At 40.1% G+C, this 23,009-nt stretch overlaps 1 protein-coding gene across 11 annotated transcripts in view; it reads right to left on the bottom strand.

The window, feature by feature from the left end:
• LOC105482661 (solute carrier family 44 member 5) overlaps window positions 1–23,009 on the bottom strand; it is a 531,652-nt gene that overhangs the window by 401,481 nt on the left and 107,162 nt on the right. For 2 of the 11 annotated variants that reach the window (XM_071091021.1, XM_071091024.1), the window contains exon 1: window positions 7,398–7,446. The exons of 4 other annotated variants lie outside the window; for them this stretch is intronic. In XM_071091021.1, coding sequence (XP_070947122.1) covers window positions 7,398–7,431 — 34 coding nt within the window. In that variant the 5' untranslated portion in view covers window positions 7,432–7,446. Of the gene's footprint in view, window positions 1–1,264; window positions 1,536–2,508; window positions 6,924–7,397; window positions 7,701–23,009 lie in introns of those variants that run through there. 5 more of the 11 variants (XM_071091046.1, XM_011742874.2, XM_011742878.3 and 2 more) reach the window with 5 other exon arrangements.

Below are 23,009 nucleotides of genomic sequence, written 5' to 3'. Positions count from 1 at the left end.
AAAGTCCTTAAAATTTTCTAAAAAGCTTAATATAATTTGGTCTTCCCTCATCTTTCTGACTTCCTTTTCTATTTCTATCCTCCTTGCTAATTCCACTTGGTCTTCTTTCTGCTAGTCAAACATACCAGGTATATTTTCACTGTAGGGTCTTTGCCCTGACTCTTCCTTCTTTCTGGAAGTCTCCTTCCCTTCCACTGTTTCATCTCCTTCAATATTACCTCTTTGATTGGTCCTACCCTATCAGTACTTGCAGTTGGCCCACCATCATCCCATGATTAGCAATCCAAATCCCCCTTACTATGCTTATTTGTTTTTTCTTTCTGTCATGGCACTTTTCAATTTTTAATATCAACAATGTATTTATGATTATTATTCATTGTTTGTCTTCCCTATCTACAGTGTAAACCTCATGAAGAATTCATTTTGCTCCCTGATTTATCCCAAGCATGCTTAGAATAGTGCCCAGTACATAGTAAGTGATTGATTAACACTTATTGAATGAATAGAGAACTACATGAATGAATAAAATAGATTAATATCCTACTCTCAAGTAGAAGAGATGGCAACCGGCCTTTTTAAAATCCTCTTTCTCAGTCTCCTATTTATACATCAAAGGACCAGCTGGGCTGGGAGGAGGAAGGGATTCTTTGGTAAGGAGGAATAGATAAATACAGTTGGAAAGATTTTTATTTGAATATTTTAGGGTTTCATTTCTTTGGGTTTTTTCTTTTTTAATTGACAAGTAAAAATTTATATATTTATGGTGTACAACTTGATGTTTTGATATTTACACACATTGTGGAATGGCTAAATCAAGCTATTTAACATATTCATTATCTCACACTCTTATTTTTGATGGTGAGAATAAAAGATTATGGATTTTAAGAAACTGTCTGTCTTCTTAGTTTGGAGGACTGTGAAATCTTGTGCTGTTGGGAGATTTTAGGGCTTTTGTATTCTCTTTATCACTCTGATTTTTGGTTCGGTAGTGCTTCAATTTGGAAAGTACCTTCTAAACTAAGAGAACTAGAGGAGCCATGAATGAGTACTCAAAAAAGCAGAGGAGAAAGCAAGCTGCTACAAGAAACTCAAGGGAAACAACAAAAGAGAACTTCAGGGCTTCAGCCCAATTCACTAAATTAGGAAAGAGGTCTAAGATTCAAGATCAGTGTTGAAACTGGTAAAAAGATTACATTTCAGGATAGAGGTGCAAAAATAATGAACCACAGGTATATTCATTATCTAATGTTATGTAACATATTACCTCCAAATTTTAGTGGTTTCAGACAAAAGTAAGCATTTATTATCCCTTATGGTTTCTGTGATTCAGGAATCCAGACGCAGCTTGATTGGATAGCTCTGGACCAGGGCCAATCATAAAATTCAGTCAGATGTTGGCTGAAGCTAAAGTCATTCTGAAGGCTTGACTTGGTTGCAGGGTCTGTTCCCAAGATATATCACTCACATAACTAGCAAGTTGTTGTTGTTAGCAGGAGGCCTCAGTTCTTCCCACAAAGAGCTAAGATTCAAGAATTCTATGCAAGTCAAGAAATACACACACACACACACACACACACACACACACAGTGAATTCTGAATATAAATTAGGAACTGAGCTCTTCTTCTCTCTCCACACATATATACATATACATACATATACATATATATACATAGATATCTGGGAGAATTATTTATAGAGAGTAGTATTTCTACATCAGCTCCCTAGGCCAAGTAAGGTGACCCAATGGACTTCACTTTTCTAAAAAGTCCAGTTATACTTATGTATCTTCTCTTACTATTCATCAAAACACCGACAATATTTTGGGCTGAAATGTTGATAACATCTCTATGAATCTCTGCTTCAAAAAACAATCCAAGGAATTCTTGAGTATTTTTACAACATGGCATCTGGTTTCCCCAAAATGAGCAACATAAGAAAGCAAAGGACATAAAAGAACAAGGCAGAAGCCATAGTGTATGTCTTTATGATGTAGTTTTCTGCTATACAGTACTGATCACATGATCAGCTGTGATTCATTTTGGGAGAGGAGTGTGAACAGGTGTGAATACCTGTAGGTAAGGATTCCTAGAGATGTTATGAACATCTCAGCCCAAAATGTTGTTGGTATTTTGGTGAACAGTAAGAGAAGATACATAAGTATAACTGGACATTTTAGAAAAGTGAAGTGCACTGGGGCACCTCAGTTGGCCTAGGGAACTGATGTAGAAATACTACTCTCTTTAAATAATTCCCCAGGATGTCTATGAGTATATATGTATAAGTATGTGTATATATATACACACACACATGCACATGTAGAGAGAGGAAGAGCTCAGTTCCTAATTTATATTCAGACTTCACTATATATATACATATATATGTGTGTATATATATACATACACGTGTGTGTGTATTTCTTGAGTTGCATAGAATATGTATTTATGAATAATAAACTTGACCAATTTTCCTATACACATAGACTTCTTGCATTTAGCAGTGTCACTCACCTCTTACTCTATCATTTCTTCAATAGCTCCACCAACACTGAACCTTCTAACTCTAACCTGCTATGATTCACTACTGTGGGAAAAAAAAGCTGATGTCATAAGCACATTGTGTTGCAGTATCACTAAGGGCCATACCCCATTCTTAGGTAACCCCTGAGATCCTACCAGCCTTGCTAGCCTCAGAGGAGTCGCTTGGAGTATAAAGAGGGAAAGGAGACTGAACAAAGTCCTGGAGCTACAGAAATTCTTAGTATATTTTTTCATTATTAATCTTTGGCAAAGAAGTAGAAAGTTTGGAGGTGGAAGTAGGCCATGGTTATCTTTAAAATAATCTATTATTATTTGTATCTTTCCTGAATATCATAGCACCTTCTTGTCACAAATGCTTAGGGTAAAGAAAATCACCCGACATACCCATATCCCTCTTACCAACATCTCTACAGTAAAATGGGACCCAAGAGCATCATTTCCTTAACTAGCTATCAAGCAACTACCTCCGACAAACAGCAGTTACCGTCAATATGTTCACACTATTTTCATTTGTGAGGTCTGTAATCCATCAGAAAAACCTAATAATGATTAAGTCAAATCGAAGAGACTTTGTAAACATCTGTATGCTTTTATTGTTACAAATGCTTCATTATTAAAAGATCAGTCAAAAGCATAAAGGTACCCTGGTTTAAACTTTTTCTGTGTTTGAATAAGAATGTTTCTCTTGGAACACTCTCATATCAGGCTTCCTCTTGGCAAAATCATGAACTGGCTGATGTTGTTTTAGAGGCTTTCTCATGTCCCCTTCCAAACGTCACTCTTCGCCTTCCATGGACCCCTTTCTGTTACCTAGGAGCCTCTCATGCTGCCTTCCACATTCCGCCTACTGTACAGTCATGTTCTGGACCCCTCAGAATCCCCCTCTACCATTACAGTATGTTTTTCCTAAGACACTTGCATTGAAAGGCTTGCCAGGGAAGCGACTAATCTTGTCATCTTGTGCTAAATGTTAAATTAATCCTCATTCTCTCTAGAATTGTTTTCTAAGCAGGGATTCCTAGAGATGCTATCAACATCTCAGATTGAAATTGCATAAGTATTCTGGTGAATAGCAAGAAAAAATAACCTAAGTATAACTGGACCTTTTAGAAAAGTGAAGTCTATTGGGTCGCCTTAGTTGGCCTAGGGAGTTGATGTAGGAACATTCCTCTCCCTGAAATAATTTTCCAGGATAGGAATGTATCTCCAAATAGCAAGTGAATATCCAATGGCTTCCCATTGCACTTAAACTCTATATTCATTTTTATTACCAAAAAGTCCTGGCTTCTCCTTACCTGTCTCTTCCTTACACACTACACCTCTTCCTTTTGTCTGTGAATGTGCCAAGCTACCACCTCATTTCTACCTTAAGGCCTGAAGAGTTATGTTCCAGTTCCTGGCATGCAACTTACTTTTCATCACTTGTTTCCTGACACAAATGTCACCTTTCCAGGCAATCTAAAGTAACCTCAAAATCACTTGCTCGCACATCACTTTATTTCTCCTGGTATTAATCACTATGTGAAATTTTCTGGTTCATGTATTTGTCACCTGCCTCTTCCAGGCCTCCTCCTACTTCATTGTCTATCATGTTCATCACTGTATCCCTAGTGTTTTGCACTATGTACCAGAATCTGGTACATATTCAGTGCTCAATAAATATGTGCTAAATGAACAAATGAATAGATTAACCCAAACATAAGCTTTACACTTAAGTAATCGAGTAAGAAGTCTTTGTTGTATTAACATCGGAAAAGGCAGGGGAGGGGGTGGTAATATCATTATAACCAGTGTAACCAACTTGCATTTATAAGACTTTTATTGATTATGAACTACAGCATTTTTTCATTAAAAACATTATCAATATTGGATTGCAAAATATTCCATTCGCCTTTCTGAAAAACTGTCCTTTTGATGAGATGTCACAAACGAATGCTAATGTCCCTTGAGAAATCCTGCCAACAGATCTTATTCTTCTATTAATGTTAAGAAACTGTATTTCTCTTTGGCCAATTTCTAGGCTTATGGATATGTAGTCTCTCTTGCTAGGACTTCAGAAGCCAATGAGCAACTTGCCTGTCACAAGATCCGACGAATGATCTCTCCCTGCATGCAGTGTAGCTAAGCAGAGAAGCAGCTCTTGTAAGAGAATAACCAACACAGCATGGAATATTGCTAAACCTACAGTGTTTTATCCAGCAAAGTTCACCCCAGTAGCCTGCCCCTGCCAATAAAGCCTAGATATTTTTTCTATCAGGCAGTCCCAGTTTAGTTGGTTGTAGCTTAGAAGCAGACATCTGAGAGCAGTTCAGCAAGCCTGCAGTCAGATGCTTTTGTAGAGTTCTCCTCTTAAAAGGCAAAATTGAGGCAAGTCAATAGATTACAACATTCTGGGTTTGCTTCTGTCATCTATCAAACATCACAATTCATCCTGCCTCGCTAAAGTGAAACTCCAAGGATTTGTTTTTAAAGGTGTCCTTCTTTCTGTGAAATACTAAATGAACTTGTTTTAAAAAACAAAAACAACTCAACACAAGTCGATAGGAGCTAAATAACATAACTTTTCCTTTAAGAAAAACATGTAGCATGAGAAAACCTTATTTTCAAAGTACTACATAAAATTCATTGAGACCACATGTCCTAGGAAAGCTTGATTATTAATCGTTCCAGAGAAACTGTTAACGCTTCACATTAACTGCTATTCTTCAATTATTTCACTATCAAATTAAACTTATTGAAGAAAATACAAACAATTCCATACTGGCCTACAAAACAAAAACTTGTTGGTATTTTGAGGGGAGGGGGGAATAAAGGGGAGGTGTCTTTTTCATCAAATCTCTTATGTGAGCTCATTTCATTAATCTCCTCCGTATCTTTCAGTGCTTCTGCGAAGATTATTAATTTCAAGGGTGAGATTTTCTCTGGCTACCACGTACTGTAAAACTGTAAAATTTTTTCCACTCTTCATGGACCATTTACAATCTGCAAGGTTTGGGGTGGGAATGAAATGTATTTCTGCCAATGGATAGCCACATCAGCAGTGCTGAAAACCAATCCTTCTGTTTCACTTATCGTGCCATATGGCTCCATAAAAAAGGAGCGAACCAAAAGTGTAGCTCATACGCCTTGTCAATCTGGGTTTAGACTAATTATTTGATATCATGATAAAGAGAGGAAACTGTTTGTAGGTGAATATATTCTCTCTTCTTTCTTTACTCGTGTATCTCTATACCCATGCGCTAATTTACTGGGGGGTGGGGAGGGAATCAGAGGTTTAAGGCCCCTCTAATTTTACAGGAGCTACATTTGAAAAAAAGGCATTGCAATAAAATTATCATACATAGTTTATAATTTCAACAACAAAAAATCCCAGGTGTTTTCATAGTAACGTCTTCTTAAGAATTCAAGATCATGATTTTAAACGCTTTCCAATAAGTGCTTTGAGTACTCCAGAGCAATTAAAAAGCAAGCTGACGCGTCAAGATAAAGTTGTGTCCCCCTAGTGACCTCTAGAGCGGAGCTAAGCTCCCACAAGCCAGACTTGGGAGGAAAAGCAAAAAGCATGCCAAAGCCTAGAGCGCTGCTGTAGTCCAAGCCAATGTATTCAGTAATACCCTTCACCTCTCAGCTCTCATCTGAGTTCCTGTCCTTTTTTATATAATCCCAAAGGCTCAGTAAGTCGCTGCCTCTCATGTCATTGGGCCCATTGTGTTGAAATCCAACTTCGAACGACGCCCCCTTCTCGCCACCATCCTCAGGTCCAGTTCCCCCGCGCACAGCTTTCCCCACCGTGCACGGAGCCCACTTCTACCTCTCCGCAGTGCTGCAGACAACCTCTCGGACTCTGCGAGTCCCCGAGCTAGAGCCTGGGAGCCGGCAAGCGGCTACCTTTGCGAGTCGGCGCTGCGGACGCGGGCTGCTCGCACCTGCCCCCCGCGCGCGGGTTCTGAGAGTCCAGCGGACCCCTGGGCATGACGCCGCCCAGGAGGCTCCCTCCGGAGTCGCGCCCTGGACCACGCCGCAATGCCTCAAGTCACCCCAGCAACAAGCTCTTCCTTGTCCTCCCCGCCATCGCTTCTCCCCGCGAACTTTCCAACTTTGGAAACCCGGGTTCCAAAGGAGCAACAGGGAGACGGCTTAGCCGGAGCCACTGCCCGACTCGACAGGTTGGGGAGCAGGAAGTAGCCTGCAGGGACTTGGCCGGTAGCAAGTCCCCTTGACCGTGGGGAAAAGGAGAGGCAGCCAGCTCCAACCTCCTCCTGAGGATGGAGGTTGGGGAAATGGATGCAGAACTTGTCACCCTAGGGACGAAGGGGCGGAGGCAGGGGGGGATTGGAAGAAGAGAATAGAAGAGACCATGAAAAACTCTCTCTCTCTCTCTCTCTCTCTCTCTCTCTCTCTCTCTCTCTCACACACACACACACACACACACACACACACACACACACACTCACGAGAGAGAGAGAGAGAGAGAGAGAGAGAGAGAGAGAGAGAGAGAATATTGATTCCAGAAAGGACGAGACATTAGGAGCCGAGTCGCTTCTCTCCCCACTGCCCAGAGGCGAGGAGGTGCAACAGATAGATACCCAAGCTCGCGGAGTAGCAAAGGGGTGGGGTGAGAGAGGAGTCTCCAGGTTTCCCCAGGAAGCAAAAGGGGCACAAACTCCTGTCAGAGTGTCCCTGGAGGCCAGGGGAGGTGCAGCAGCGCCGCGGGTCCCCTCACCCCCCGCGGACACAGCAAACTCTTCCCCGGCAGGAGCCTTCCACTTGGCCGCGCCTGGATGTAAACAGGCCGGCTCGAGGGGCAGGCGGCGGGTGAGAGAGGGGAGGCGGCGAGGGGAGGAGGGAGCGGGACTCACCCTTGATGCTGGGGGGCTTTCTCTTCTTGGCCATCTTCTGCCCCCTTCCCTCCCCCGGACCCCCCACGCGCTTCCTCCGGCTGCCGCGCAGCTCCCAGGCGAGCCCTCGCCACCGCTCTCAGCTCAGCGAGCTCTTTGTTGCTGTGATGGCATCTGCGAGGCAGCAGCGCGGCCGGGCTGCGCGCTCGGCTCGGCTCGGCTGGGGCGGGCGCCGCCGCCCCTCTGCTCTCGGCCGCGCCGCTGGTCCCCAGCTCGCGCTGCTGTGGACGCGGTGGCTGCGGCGGCGGCGTCTGCTGTGCTGCTTCTGCTGCTGGAGGGGGCAGCGCTGGGTCCCCGGAGCGCCCGCCCAGCGCTGACCTCCCCCTTCCCCACACCCTCCCTCCCCCACGCCCCCACCCCCGGGGTCCCGTCTGAGCCGCCAGCCCCCATCCAACCGGAGACGGCGCCGTCATCCAGCAGCCGCTACTGGGAAAGACGACGGTGGCGGCGGCAGGGAGCTGCTGGGGGGCGCGGAGAGACCGCGGCCATCTGGGGCCGGGGAGGAGAAAGCCAGGCAGAGTCTGATGGAGTCTGCATCCCGCCTGCCTTCCTCTGGGCCTTCCAAGCCCCCTCTCAAAAGGCCAGGACGCGCTGGGCCCGCGAAAGACAATCGTCTTCACAGGCCAACCAGAACTCCGGCCACCTGCGGAAGGACGGCACTGTCCCTCGCGACCCGGCCGCGGAGCCGACCTCCTCCGCAGCCTCCTCGAGGATAGTGAGCCCGAATTCCACGCGGGTGATGAGCCCCGAAGCGCGTGGTTGCCTCTGCTCCTCCCGAACCGAGAAGGAAAGAGGGGAGAGGGAAACAGGAGGCTGATGGAGGGGAGAGAAATGGAATTCCAGAGGTAGCCCACTGGCAAACACCCGCAAGATGGCTTTGTTGTGGCCCTGAAGCTCTTAATAGTGAGGGCCCAGGATAATTCCCTTGGGGCTGTGGGAAAGAGGAAAGTTAGTTCACGCTCTCAGGTGTTGGAGGAATTGGGAGCTGGAGGTGTGATTTCTTGGCCTCCAGCAGAAACTTTGTTCCAGTGGCCAGGTTCTTTCTCCCTCTGACTGGTGGTTTGCTTTGGAAAGTTCTCATTTTCCTGGAGGAGCTGTTCTACCCTCGCGTGCTGATAAGGGATGAAAGGAAGTCCTGCCGGCGTCCCAGGACTGCAAGGGCAGGCGAAAGTTTAAGAATGTAAAGGAGTAGCGGATCTTAAAAAGAATGGCTTAAAGAGTAGGGTAGGGAGGGGTTACCAGGGTGTACTACTGTAGGGAGAGAATACAATATCGAATTTTTTTTGTATGCTGCAGGTGAGATTACCACCGAAACGCACTTCCTAATTCGCAGTGACCTTCTTAACATTTCTCCTTTCCTCCTCCTAGGTTAGTACAGTTCCCAACCCAATCTGATTGTCTAAACATTCAGTGAGTTAATTCAATATATCCATCCAGAAGTTGCCCCAGTACTAATGTGGTGCAGCAGAAAGAACGGTGAAGTCAAAAACCCCAATAGTGAATTCTGGCCCTGTAACTTTGTAGCTCTGAGAATTTGAACAACTCACTCAGTCTCTCTGCTCTTCTGTGTTCTGATATATACAGCATCATCTCAAAAATTTCTTCCAGCTCCTGAGATATTAGTCACAAAATCATCACAAGTTTTTTTTTCAACCTTTCTAAATATAGCTTCATATAATGTAATATATTGAAGTAAATAATCTAGAAACATGCGAAATGACCAATTCCTCTCGCAATGAAGATATGCATCAAAAATAAAAAACAAAGAACATGTTTATTTTAATAAGCAAAACAGGCCCATTCTCAGACTTATGATCAGAAATAAGACTGACTCAAAGTTTTTCTCTTCCAAACAACTGCCTCTTAATTAAAAACTACTCTTCCGGGTCTTCAAATGTTTACTGTGTACAAATATTAGAGTTTGTAAATATTTTTAGTCCATTTTATGTGCTCATATTTTATCACCAACTACTAATTATTGCCTATATTAGAATAATGTTTTTCTGTGTATTCATTACTTTCACATACTTTATTTCATTTAATCATGACTGTATCACCCATGAGTTGAAAAGCAGGTCCAGTCTTCTAGGTTTTATGGACAGTGAAATGGGATTCGTGGAGGTATGATAACTTGCCCACAGATTCAGTGTAACTCTTTTAACTCAGTAGCCAGCTGTCTCCATGACACTAGCTGCCTATGTGAAATAGAATATTTCTGCTTCAGACCAGGAATGGTTTCCTTTTTCTAATTCATTCCTTCCACAGTGTCAGTACTATTCTCAACAGAGGAGACTCAAATTTAGTTGACTAGTTAGGACTATTTTTGGTACATGGATATGACTAATATGTTTTTACACTGGTAGCACTTCAAAGTGTCCTTACATGCATTATCTCAATTAAGGTCATGACAATCACATAAGAGCATCAAAAGAGGTTTATTTAGCCCTGTTGAACAGATGAGGAAACTGAGACCAAAAGACATCAAGGCCACAACTAACCAGGCCCTGGATTTCCAGGACAAGTGTTTCCACTGTAGCCCACACTGTGTGTTTTTGTTCAAGGGTTGCAATTAGAATGACTGCAGGGAACAGTAAGACAGAATACATGATACCATCAGTATAAATATATAGTCATGCATTGCTTAACAACAGAAATACATTCTGAGAAATGTGTCTTTAGGTGACTTCATCCTCGTGCAAACATCATAAAGTATACTTAAACAAACATACATGGTATAGCCTACTACACACTTAGGCTATATGTTATAACCCATTGCTCCTCGGCTACAAACCTGTACGACATGCTACTATGCCGAATATTATAGGCAATTGTAAAACAATGCTAAGAATTTGTGTATCCAAACATATCCAAACATAGAAAAGGTGCCATAAAAGGCCGGGCACAGTGGCTCAGCCTGTAATCCCAGCACTTTGCGAGGCTGAGATGGGTGGATCACCTGTAGTCAGGAGTTCACGACCAGCTTGGCCAACACAGTGAAACCCCGTCTCTGTGAAAAATACAAAAATTAACTGGATGTGGTGGCAGGTACCTGTAATCCCAGTTACTTGGGAGGCTGAGACAGGAGAATTGCTTGAACCCGGGATGTGGAGGTTGCAGTGGGCAGAGACTGCACCATTGCACTCCAGTCTGGGCAACAAGAGTGAAACTCTGTCTCAAAAAAAAGAAAGGAAGGAAGGAAGGAAGAAGGAAGGAAAGGGGGAGGGAGGAAAGAAGAAAGGGAGGGGGGAGGGAGGGAGGGAGAGAGGGAGGGAGGGAAAGAAAGAAAGAAAGAAAGAAAGAGAGAGAGAAAGAAAGAAGCAAAGAAAGAAAGAAAGAAAGAAAGAAAGAAAGAAAGAAAGAAAGAAAGAAAGAAAGAAAGAAAGAAAGAAAGAAAGGAAGGAAGGAAGGAAGGAAGGAAGGAAGGAAGGAAGGAAGGGAGAGAAAGAGAGAGAGAAAGAAAGAAAGGAAAAGAAAAGAAAGGAAGAAAGGAAGGAAGGAAGGAGGGAGAGAGGGAGGAAGGGAGAAAGGGAAGGAGGGAGGGAGAGAAAGAAAGAAAGAAGGAAAGAAAGAAAAGAAAGAAAGAAGGAAGGAATGAAGGGAAAGAAAGAAAGAAAGAGAAAGAAAGAAAGAAAGAAAGAAAGAAAGAAAGAAAGAAAGAAAAAGAAAGAAAGAAAGAAAGAAAGAAAGAAAGAAAGAAAGAAAGAAAGAAAGAAAGAAAGAGAGAGAGAAAGAGAGAGAGAGAGGGAGGGAGGGAGGGAGGAAAGGAAGGAAGGAAAGGAGAGAAAAGAAAAGGGGAGAGAAAGAAAGAAAAAGAAAAGAAAAGAAAGGGTGCTGTAAAAACGCAGTATTACGAATTTTGGGGACCACTGTCATATATTCGGTCCATTATTGAGCAAGGGAAGGGTTGTACTTGAGCAAGGGAAGGGGACCGTAGAGAACTGCGAGAGCGTGTACCACTCACTAGTCAGCTGCAGGATGCCTTGTGGGAATGAAAACCTTGGGGCTGTAAGAATTTTGATTTTTCAGGAGTCAGAAATCCAAATTTTCTTGTAAAATATTCTTTGTGATGTTGGTGAATACATTAAAAAACAAAAACACAAACACAGAAAAGGGTAGGCCTAACAGAACACATCTGCCAATAACACATAGACTATGAGCTATGTGTTCATGTGTCCAGTTTTAAATTTCATCAATTGCTTTTTACCCCCAGACAGCAAGGGCTGAACCAAATCCTTGAGTATGGTTCTAATTCTGATGGCATCTGATGTCCCCAGAATTAGAGATTACCAAGGCCTTGGGTGCAATTAATTATGATTTATAAAAATGATTTGGGGGTTAGGTGTTTCTAAATTTCTGGCTATTCTTTATTGTTATTATTATACTTTTAAGTTCTGGGGTACATGTGCAGAATGTGTAGGTTTGTTACATAGGTATATACGTGCCATGGTGGTTTACTGAACCCATCAACCCATCATCTACATTAGGTATTTATCATAATCCTATCCCTCCCCTATCTTCCCACCCACAGACAGGCCACGGTGTGTGATGTTCCCCTCCCCATGTCCATGTGTTCCTATTGTTCAACTCCCACTTATGACTGAGAATATGCGGTGTTGGGTTTCTGTTCCTGTGTTAGTTTGATGGTTTCAAACTGATGGTTTCCAGCTTCATCCATATCCCTCCAAAGGACATGAACTCACCCTTTTTTATGGCTGCACAGTATTCCATGGTGTATATGTGCCGCGTTTTCTTTATCCAATCTATCACTGTTCGGCCTTTGGGTTGGTTCCAAGTTTTTGCTCTAGTGAACAGTGCTGCAATAAACATACATGTGCATGTATTTATAGTAGAATGATTTATAATCCTTTGGGTATATACCCAGTAATGGGATTGCTGGGTCAAATTGGTATTTCTGATTCTAGATCCTTGAGGAATTGTCACACTGTCTTCCACAATGGTTAAACTAATTTACACTCCCACCAATAGTATAAAAGCATTCCTCTTTCTCCACATCCTCTCCAGCATCTGTTGTTTCCTTTTTAATGGTCGCCATTCTAACTGGTGTGAGATGGTATCTAGTTGTGGTTTTGATTTGCATTTCTCTAATGACCAGTAATGATGAGCATTTTTCATATGTTTGTTGGCCATACAAATGTCTTCTTTTGAGAGGTGTCTGTTCATATCCTTTGTCCACTTTTTGATGCGGTTGTTTGTTTTATTCTTGTAAATTTGTTTAAATTCTTTGTAGATTCTGGATATTACCCCTTTGTCAGACGTGTAAATTGCAAAAATTTTCTCCCATTCTGTTGGTTGCCTTTTCACTCTGATGATAGTTTCTTTTGCCGTGCAGAAGCTCTTTAGTTTAATTAGATCCCATTTGTCAATTTTGGCTTTTGTTGCCATTGCTTTTGGTGTTTTAGTCATGAAGTTTTTGCCCATGCCAATGTCCTGAATGGTATTGCCTAGGTTTTCTTCTAGGGTTTTTATGGTTTTAGGTCTGACATTTAAGTCTTTAATTCATCTTGAGTTGATTTTTGTATAAGGTGTAAGGAAGGGGTCCAGTTTCAGTTTTCTGTATATGGTTAGAATTTCTGGCTATTCTTGAAGCCATCAATGAGAGTGATCGCAGTAAATGAAATAATTTCTATGTCACATGTGGTTCTTCTGGGCACAGAGATACACATTTTTCCTGATAGTGATGACAAGATTGTGATAATGAAGATGATGACAAGGATGAAATTGGCCTCACCTCTATTTCCCTTAAAGGATAGTTCTGAATGAACCCTTTTGAAAAATAGACACATAACTGAAATGGTAACATTAGTTACATGTGGTATAATCATTATTCTTAGATTTTTCTAGCCGTGTCAAGACTACACATAAAGTAAGAAATAGAATAGGGAAAGGAATACATGTTCCTACGTGGAAGTATTAAGTAAGCTCAACAGGAAAAATGAACTTATACAAATTTTACTAAAGACTAAAATGAAAATATAATTCATAGTACACAAAGCATGAATGCTATGAAAGTATGTTAGTGCAACTGCAGTGAAAAGGTTGAAAAATATGACCCATAGAAGAGTATTTTTGGCTGAAACATTTTACATCGAATACCTGTGCATAAATTAACAACTGTAGTTTAGAGAAAAATAAAAAGAAACAACAAATGTCCCACTGATTTTAATAATGTTATAACATCAAAGGATGTCAAATGATCCAAACTTGCTCCACTGTTGAAAAACCACATTGTATTTTAAATTTTTACACACAAAAAAAATCTTAATATTCACCTCAGCTGAGGTTTTTAGGGACTCTACAATTCTGTGACTACAAAGGTTAAAATAGAAATAACAGTTGAAAGAGAATGAGATCAGCCAGCTAGTCCATTTAAAAAAAAAAAAAATTGTGGCACTTGCAGACTCAATCAACATGTGAAGAGGGGGAGAAATTGAGGCTGGCTTCCTACCCCATGCCACATACCACTATATACACATGAGACTTAAATAACACTTCTTCCCTCTCTTGTGACTGACACAGATACTCACTATAATAAAATTTCACTTGAATTAAACAGAAGGTCTTAGGGTGAGCCCCTGTATAATTTTTAATCTCTTTACTCCATTCTGATTATCACACTGATGATCCTTAACTCAGAAAACATGCAATTTCATTTATGTATGTTTGAACTGGGCAGAAAGACACGAAATTCAGAAACATCATTGAAGGGCTTAAATGCAAATTCTGGGTTTCTTAGATAAAACCTTCACAAAGAGAGTCCTCCTCACTCCACCCCAACACTTTACTGCTTTCAAAGTACCCACAACACTACTATTACTACTAGAAATTGAAAATACTGTGCTGAATCTGTGCAGAGGAAAATTTTATTTAATTTTGCCAAGTTCAATTTACCAACTGTCATCCAACCTCTAGAACTGCATCCCTCTAGAGGGAGTTAATTAATAGGGCACTTTTTTGTACTCACAATGAAGTGTCTGCTGATTGCAATTCAACTCTACAGAACCTCCCCCACACCAAAAAAAAAAAAAAAAAAAAAAAAAAAAAAAAAAAAAAAAGCCTTTAGGGTGACCAAGAAGTCTTAAAGCTAGTTATCTAATCATATAACCCAGAAATTTCACTGAGAGAAATGGCACAGACCTGTTGAGTGAGGCAGAGTATGAATGGAAGGACACTGTCAGACATTACATAGAGATAGCTGTGTATACTCCACGGTTAAACTCTCAAGTTTTTCTGAAAAGTACATAAACAATGAGAATTGGTTTTTTTAATACTCCAGTTGACCTGCTCAAGGACAGAATTTTCTATCTTACTCCTGCCAGCTTCCAATTAATCAATTTACCTCCAAAGTGTTCTCAAGTTGTCCCATTATAATTTGTTTGTAACATTGGTCCTTGGTTCAGTTTACCAACTCACTCCCTCATATATAAGTGAACCATTTGCATAAAAAATGAATGGCATACCAATTAACTAAATGCTTCTGAGACATTTTTGACAACGAACCAAACTGTATTTTTCTTTGTCTTCTCTTTTCTATTTCTCTTTATTCACTAACTATCCTACATTCATTCAACAAATATGCATTGAGTAGAACTATATGCCAGTCGTTCTTCTAAGTGGTTGGTTATATAATGGAGAAATAAAACAGCATAGTTCATACATTCATAGTATTTTACAGTTTTACAAGGGAGATAGAAATAACCAAACAAATAATTACAAATTGTTACAAGTTCTATGAGAAGAAAAACAAAAAACATAGTGGTATAGGAGGGGGCAACATATATAGCATAATTTAGACAGAGAATGTCAAGGAAGATTCCTCTAAGAATGTGATGTTTAAAAAGAGAAATGAATGACAGAAACGAGCAAGGCAAAAAGCAGGGAAAAGACTGCTCCAGGGAGGGAAAACAGCATGCTGAAAGGCCCAGGTAGGAAATTCAAGATCAGAGCAGTAGTTTCTAAATTCCAAACTGACCAAGCAGCCCACCAATTTTTTAAAAAATTTCTCGCACTTCTTCAACTACATGTATTTGGTTACTTTTATATTGTGTATACTATTGTACTAATATATTATATGTATTATAAAATATACACAAAAATTTGAAAGTCTCGAAGGATACGGTTTTTTAAAAATGGACCATCTTGGACACTTCCAACTTCAGAACTTCCCGAATGAGAAGAACTGAAGGACCAATGTGGCTGAATCTTAGGACATGATAATGTTAAGCAGAGAAATGATATGATATAATTTACATTTAAAAGTACCAGCCTAGTTCTTGTATAGGTAATTGGAATAAGCCTTATAAACTAATGATATAGTTATAGAATTGGTTGAGAGTTAAATTTGCACACCACACCTCAGTTGTGCTCTGGAGCCCCTCATTGAGTTGGGGACTGATACTGAAACTTTCCATTTAAAAGTAATTCAAGAACCTACAAGCAATGTATTCTATAGCCATGAACACAGATGATACCCACATCTTGCTTTCTAAATACCATTATTCACTAAAAGAAAGAGGGATCCTTAGAAAAATGACTCTAGGTCTGCAGCAGGGAAAGTACCAGGTAAACCTGGAACATATTGATGTGTCAGAAAACACAAAAGAGCTCAGACTAATTAGATCATGTTAAAAGGACAAAGGAGCCAGCTTGAAGTGGTTATCCACTGATCAAACATATGAAGAGCTGAGCCCCAAAAAGATTAACTATGATAATGTATTATAACACATTGAATAAAATAAAATGTATGAGCCAATGGTGATAATCAAAAGAGAAAATATTAACTAAATATTAACTATTTTTAGAAGAATATGAGATAATAAATATAGAAGAAATGATAGAATTACAAAGTCATCATTTTGCAATGCCTGATGTAATAATTATGAAATCAGTGGATGCCAAAATCATTGGATAAGAGGTTGTTGAGAACATGATATGCATATGGTCTCAAAATATTACCTCATATGTTAGTCACTAATTTTTCTTCAGAGTGCTAAGGCTTTATTACAAATGGAGTTTATGCTAGAGGGGCCCTTCTCCAATCTTTCTTCTGTACCCTCTTCTCTCCCAAAGGTATCTCTCTAAGGGAGGTCAGTAGGCCATTAGAGAAGAGGAAATCTGGAGAACAAAAAGGAGCACTGCTTTTGCCAAAGTCCTCTGAAACCACCACTGAGTCCTTCTGGATCCAGTTGAGAATCTGGACCTTGAAAATGAGAGCTAAACCTCTTCCACTAGAAGAGGATGATCACTGATGCTATGGATCCTCTGAGACTTAGCAATATCTTCTCTCTGAACTTCAATTTTGAGTTGCCCACTCACAGCCATCACTATGATGTCCCTTTGAACAAGACTTCTACTGAAACCAGCTCTGCTGTGACTTACGGCAAGTATATGAATGCTTATTTCTAAATTACCCTTTATATTTCCTCAGTGTCACTAAGGAACCCTAGATCTCTTCCATAACATGCACCAGTCACTGTTTGGCCACCATTTTTATTCTACTGTGGTCACCTCATGTTGACACAGGGCTTCTCTTAGAGACTTCTAACCTCTCAGCTACTGATGTTCCAAAGTTCCCCCAAAAACTATGAACCCACTGAGTTGCACTGTGAGTAAAGGGCACTGCATCATCTCTCACTTACTTGTCTCCCACACACACCCCTTAACTCCTCCCCTAGCACTTTCTACTTTTCATACGGTGGGACTTCCCTTGTATCATCTCCTCCATGCCTTCAACATTATGGCTTGTTGTAATATTCTATTTCCAAAGAGCTAAATTTTCCTTTTGATTTATAAAGGGCTACTTTTGGAACTTAAAAACCAGAAACTTTTTCCCCCTTTCAAAAATCCTGGATTTCATGAAAATTGTCTCACAAAGTGCTCAAGAAAATTGGCCGTGAGATTCAAAACTAAAGAAAAATCCCTTTTCTCTACGTGGATTATGCCTTTCCAGAAGTAACGAATGCCTTTCCAGAAGTAACGAATGCCACTAATTCAAGGCATAATTAGCCACAGGGCAAAGGGTTTATTAGGAATTAAATATTCATTGGTTTCACAGGCCAGAAATACTATCTTAATTAGGGTTACCAAAGCATAGTGAATCAGAAAATCTGAATTCTGGTTGCAACTTGTCAAATGATACACTTTATGACTTTTGACAACCTGCATTGTCAAATGATACACTTTATGACTTTTGACAACTTGCATAATAAAAAATAATAGTATCAGCAATTTTTGAGCCCCTATTTGGGCCAGTGAAGCTGGACTATGAGTGATGCTGGGTATCTTATTTATTTATTTTCTGGTACTCCTGTCTATTTATTTCTGGTACTCTAGTCCCCCAGTTACTATCCTAAATCTTCACCATTCCCCTCTAGTTTCTGACTCCAACCTTCCAATGTGAGAAAACATAAGCTTCTGTAGTTTAAATTGCTCTTGTGTTTACTGATATTTGTAGTCACTTTCCTAACTGGTGCACCACGTAGTTCTGGGTGCAGTTTGTAGATATGGTGGCAAGAAGTTAAGAAAGTTTCTGTGGGCTTCCAGTTTCTCTTTGAAGTAGGGCATATAGTTATCTGCTGAGTTTGAGGAAGTAAGTTGTGGGGAAGAACATCTAAGAAAACTAGAAATGATTTTAGATGCCTACTGTGGAGAACAGGGGAAAGGAATAACTAAGAAAACATTGAAAGGATCCTAGTCATTGTTAGGGTCAAGATGCTGTTAAAGGCAATGGATTTATTTAGAGTAGAATCAAACCTGAAATCATTTTATTTTGGTCCATCAATGTAAAGGACAAGAGAAGGTCAGTGATCAGATTCATCTAGATGTGTGTTTTGTAACAAGGATTTGAGAGGAGAATGAGGCACAGAGTTTAAGAGATAGACAAGAAACAAGAAGTAGTGTATTATGGAATCCAGCCAGAATTAGCAAGGATGTGAGGAAGGGAGGAGGCTGACCATCTCTCTCTCCTGCTAATGTACCTGCAATGGGGTTCCATTGCTCATAGAAAAACAGTTCAAATAATTAAGATGCCTACACAGGAATGATCTGACCCATGACTCTTTCTAGGCTCCTCTTGTGTTGCTCTTCCCATTGTTCTCCATACTCAAGCCGTGCACACAGGGGGCTGCAAGAAAGTAAGCCAAATATATAGTTTTTTATGAATTCTATTTGCTTTCTTTTCCATGTACATCCCCTCAGCCTACCTTTTCTAGCCAAATCTTTTTTGCTTCCCTGGGCTTATTTTCCATTAGCCTGGTCCCTTCTCTCTAACTAGCAACACCACTTTTAATTTTAATTATTTCAAGTTCTTCTCCTTGAAACTTAATTGATCTCCCTGACTCCATTCTTTCACCTCTCTAATCCATCTTCACATTGATGCCTTGGTTATCTTCATATTACTCTGAGCAAAGCATATTATGCTTCTGTTCTCAAAGCTTTTTGTAGTACAGCATGAGCTTCCTATGTCATGTAAAGTTCTCTACCACCTGGCACCAGTTCACCTTCCCAGTCTCCTCTCTTCCACTCTCTGCCCTCAACATTCTATGTTCTAGGCACACTGGATTCTTTATAATTCCTTGAATATGCCACATATGTTCATATGGGTTTGCTTTCATTCACATTGTTTTTTCACTTCCCATCTCCATCTTTTAAAGTCCTAGTCATCCCTTGAGTCATAAATGGTAATCATTTTCTGCTGAGAAGTATTGGCTCCTTTTGTGTATTACCATAACATGTTGGTTGTACCTTTATCATTAAGATTTATTTCATTTACATTATATCTTGATTATCTGTGTGGATGTCTGTCTCTGTATCAAACTGGAAGGTCCATTTGGGTTGAGATTTTGTCTTAGTCATTATAATAGGAACTTAGTTCCTAGTTCGATGGTAAGTAATCCTTGAAAAGAGCAGCAGGGGGATAGGGTTGCAATAGTATTTTGGGATCAGATTAGGGAGCCCGTGAATGTCAAGTTATAATGAAGAAAGGGACTAGGAGTGGTTGCTCACACCTGTAATTCCAGAACTTTAGCAGGCCAACGTGGGAGGATCACTTGAGGGCAGGAGTTCAAGACCCAGTCTAGGCAACATAGCAAGACCTCGTCTGTACAAAAAAAAAAAAAAAAAAAAAAGATTCCGGGCATGGTGGCACACACCTGTAGTCCCAGCTACTTAGAAGGCTGATGCAGGAGAATTGCTTGAAACCAGGAGTATGAGGCTATAGTGAGTTATGATGACGCCACCCACTTCAGCCTGGCCAACAGAGCAAGACCACATCTCTATTAAAAAAATTAAAGAAGAAAGGAAATTCATATATAATAGACATTTAATACATACGTTTTAATTGAAGAGCTGTTAATAACCAAAAACTCTTTTTTTCTTCATTTGACAGATTCTAAGTTCCCATTTGCACAGGAAAGGAAACTCTTCCTTTATTCTTTGGAATGTTATTCATTGGTTGATTCATTCAACTTTTCTTGAGCATCTACTATGAGTTGAAAGAGCATTTATAGTTCATCTAATTCAGTTTTCTCAGTTTAAACATAAGGAAGTTGAGGCCCAGCAAGTTGAAATGATTTAACATAGGTCTTACAGCTAGTACGTGGTGAAAACAAAAGACTAGAAACTAGTCCGTGCCTTGCTTTCTAATCCATAGCTTCCTAATTTTACAAAATTCTTACAAATTTGAGTAGGTAATAGGCAGATTGATGGCACCCTAGAAACCTATGCAGAAAAAGATTCTAATTACCAAAGTCAAAACTTTAGGATATGAAAGAAGTTTCCCTCTACCTCAGGCTCTCATTACTTTATATCTGATTTTATAAAACCTTCCAAATTTGTTTCACTGCTTTCATAGTTCCCTCTCTGCAAATTCATTTCACATATCTGTTTCAAACCACATGCTAGTTCCCTAACCTAAAATGAATGTTTCATTTCATCAGTCACCTATTTAAAAATCCTGTCTGCTCTCCATTGATTACAGAATAGAATATTGATTACAGGATAAAAGACAGGTCTAGATTCAAATCATGCCTCCACCTTGCCTATTTCTTCCATAAGCTATGTTTCAAGCAAATCACTTACACATTATGACCTTTAATTTCTACAACTGACAAATGGGAATAAAAGAGTTTAAGGTTTCTATATTGGATTTCAGCCAAATATTTAAAAATACCCTTCCCACATAACTTAATTATATGAATAGCAAATGGGAAAAAGCAGCAAAAAAAAAAAAAAAGTCAATAGCATTCAAACAAGCGAAAGGGTCATGTCATAACATTCAAAAAATTGTAGTCATCAAAGAGATACGAAGAAGTTTTCAAGAATTTACAGAACAAAGCTATGGCAAACCTCTTAATGTCATCCTCCAAACAAGCATTTTGTAGGGAAGGTGAGCAAACAAAATTCTGAAAAGTTTAACCAACCACTCCTACACTATAACATGGGAAAGGTAGCTTTAGATGAAAGATGAGTAACCCTTAGAGGAGACAAAGAATTTTGCAAGGGAGGAAAAGTCCCAACTCAACTAGTTGCATGTTCTACCAGAAAAGGGAACTATTGGAAATCTCCCTTTTGGCATCTTCCAGCTGGGTGAAAATGGAGAGGATGGCAGAACAATCATAAACACCTATAGTTAATTATCTCCAACAATAAACAGTGATATAGCAGAAAGGAAGAAAAAAATAGAAAATAATTAGGACAAGAGTCTCTGAGGGAGAGAAAGTAGAGAAGAAGCATATGTAGTGCCTGAAGGGAAGTAACCTACATGCACTCCTTATGTTGTTTATTTTTTTCCCAGAGGATGAGAGAGAGGAGCTTGGGAGGAAGAGAAATTGCAACTGGGGAGAAATGGGCAAATATGGAGAGGGAAACTTTTAAAAAGCTAATGACATTGAAGTAGAGAACTCAACAAACAAAATCAAATTCCAGATTACTTTCTTTAAAGCAAACAAAGAATCTGGGCTCCATGATGATTAGAAGAAATAATTCAAAGCCCAAGAATACTTCTCAGTGTAATGAATATAAACTGCAATAAATTAAGATTTTAGCACAGAAAACATTTACTAAAATTCCAGAAGAGAGTAGAGTGTGGATCCTCCTGTGCACAGCCACAGTTGAGCTCCTTGAATCTCAGGTAATAAAAAAGCAAGTGGAATTCACTCACATTATAGCACAGCAAAGAGAAGGCCTAAACAAAACTGCTGTATTTTAAAAGATAAAAAGAAGGGACATAATAACTTTGCAAACACATTATCAGCAAAAATAAAAACATGTGAGAAAGAAGAATACAGATGAAAAACCATGCTGGAAGTAAGCAGAACTTCACAAAGAAATAATTTCCAGCAAGTGCTTCATGATATAAAAGTTAACGAGAACCTAACATCAATTTTTAAAGAAATAAGGTGTAAAGCAGTATTGATGATGAAAGGGAAGAATGCAAAGCTGAGAAAACAAACTGAGAACCACACAACACCATTAAAAGCAAGTTAGAAAGCACAAGATACATCTCTATTGAATATAATTTCAAACTCCAAACTCAAATTTAAATTTCTTCTATCCCCAGCCTATGTAAGTAGGAGGTAAAATTAGTTTTTCTCTTTCTAGCTCCATCCCCCCAATTTGCTAGTCATTGTTTCTGATATCTGTGGGTAGGAAGGTAAGTGTTGGGAAAATGCAGCACAGCTTTTGTGACAGCTACAGTTTGCAATCTACCTGCAAGGCCCTCTGGGTGGCAGAAATACAATTGCTGACTCTGTGGGGTGCCTTTGTGGGTTTCTCATCAATCCCAGGCAATTGGCTTGTCTGCCTCTTTTCTGTCTGCCTCCTGGATTTCTGGGGTCCACCCCTATGTTCCTGTCCTTCAGGCAAGTACTCTTGGTTAGAATCATTTCCATAGAGTCCTTATCAAGTCTCAGAAACATTCACTATTAGCCTGCCATATGAGGAAGTACAGCTTAGTCACAAAGCTGCCACCTGTGTGTTCAGCCACCAGACTGGGCAGTTCCAGCGACAGCATCTCAGCTTTAGAATATACACTGGTAAGATGCTCAAGTTTCTGGAGACATGCAAAAGCTCTCCAAGTGGTCCTCTAGAAAAGCCTCTCCTTAACTTGAGGAGAGAGGATTGTGCATCTACCATATTCTGCCTTTTTTCACTATTATTATTATTACTATTACCGTTACTATTACTATTACTATTACTATTACCATTACTATTACTATTACTAGGCTATCTGAGTGGTCTAAATTCAATGACAGGTAAAAAGACAACTTGGCTTCTACAGAAGGTTGCTTTTACCTGTTTACTCCCAAAGAGTAAATGAACTGTCATTGATAAAAATAAAATCAGAAGAGATCAGTGGATGCAACTCCCCATGCTTTAAGTGTATTTCACAGAAGCTCACCTGAAGTTCAGAGGAATTGGCAATCTCCCAATTTTCCAGGTCAGAGAAAGACATGGACTCACTGTCTTTCAGGTCCCCAGAAACAACTTAGAACACCAAGAGAAGGCATTAAGTTGGCTATGCAGGGAGCCACATTCTTCAGGGTCTGAAATTCTTGC

The sequence above is a fragment of the Macaca nemestrina genome, chromosome 1 (assembly GCF_043159975.1).
Source record: "Macaca nemestrina isolate mMacNem1 chromosome 1, mMacNem.hap1, whole genome shotgun sequence".
Lineage (NCBI taxonomy): Eukaryota > Metazoa > Chordata > Mammalia > Primates > Cercopithecidae > Macaca > Macaca nemestrina.
Note: the sequence above shows the minus strand (reverse complement) of the source record. Positions and strands in the feature narration are given on the sequence as shown.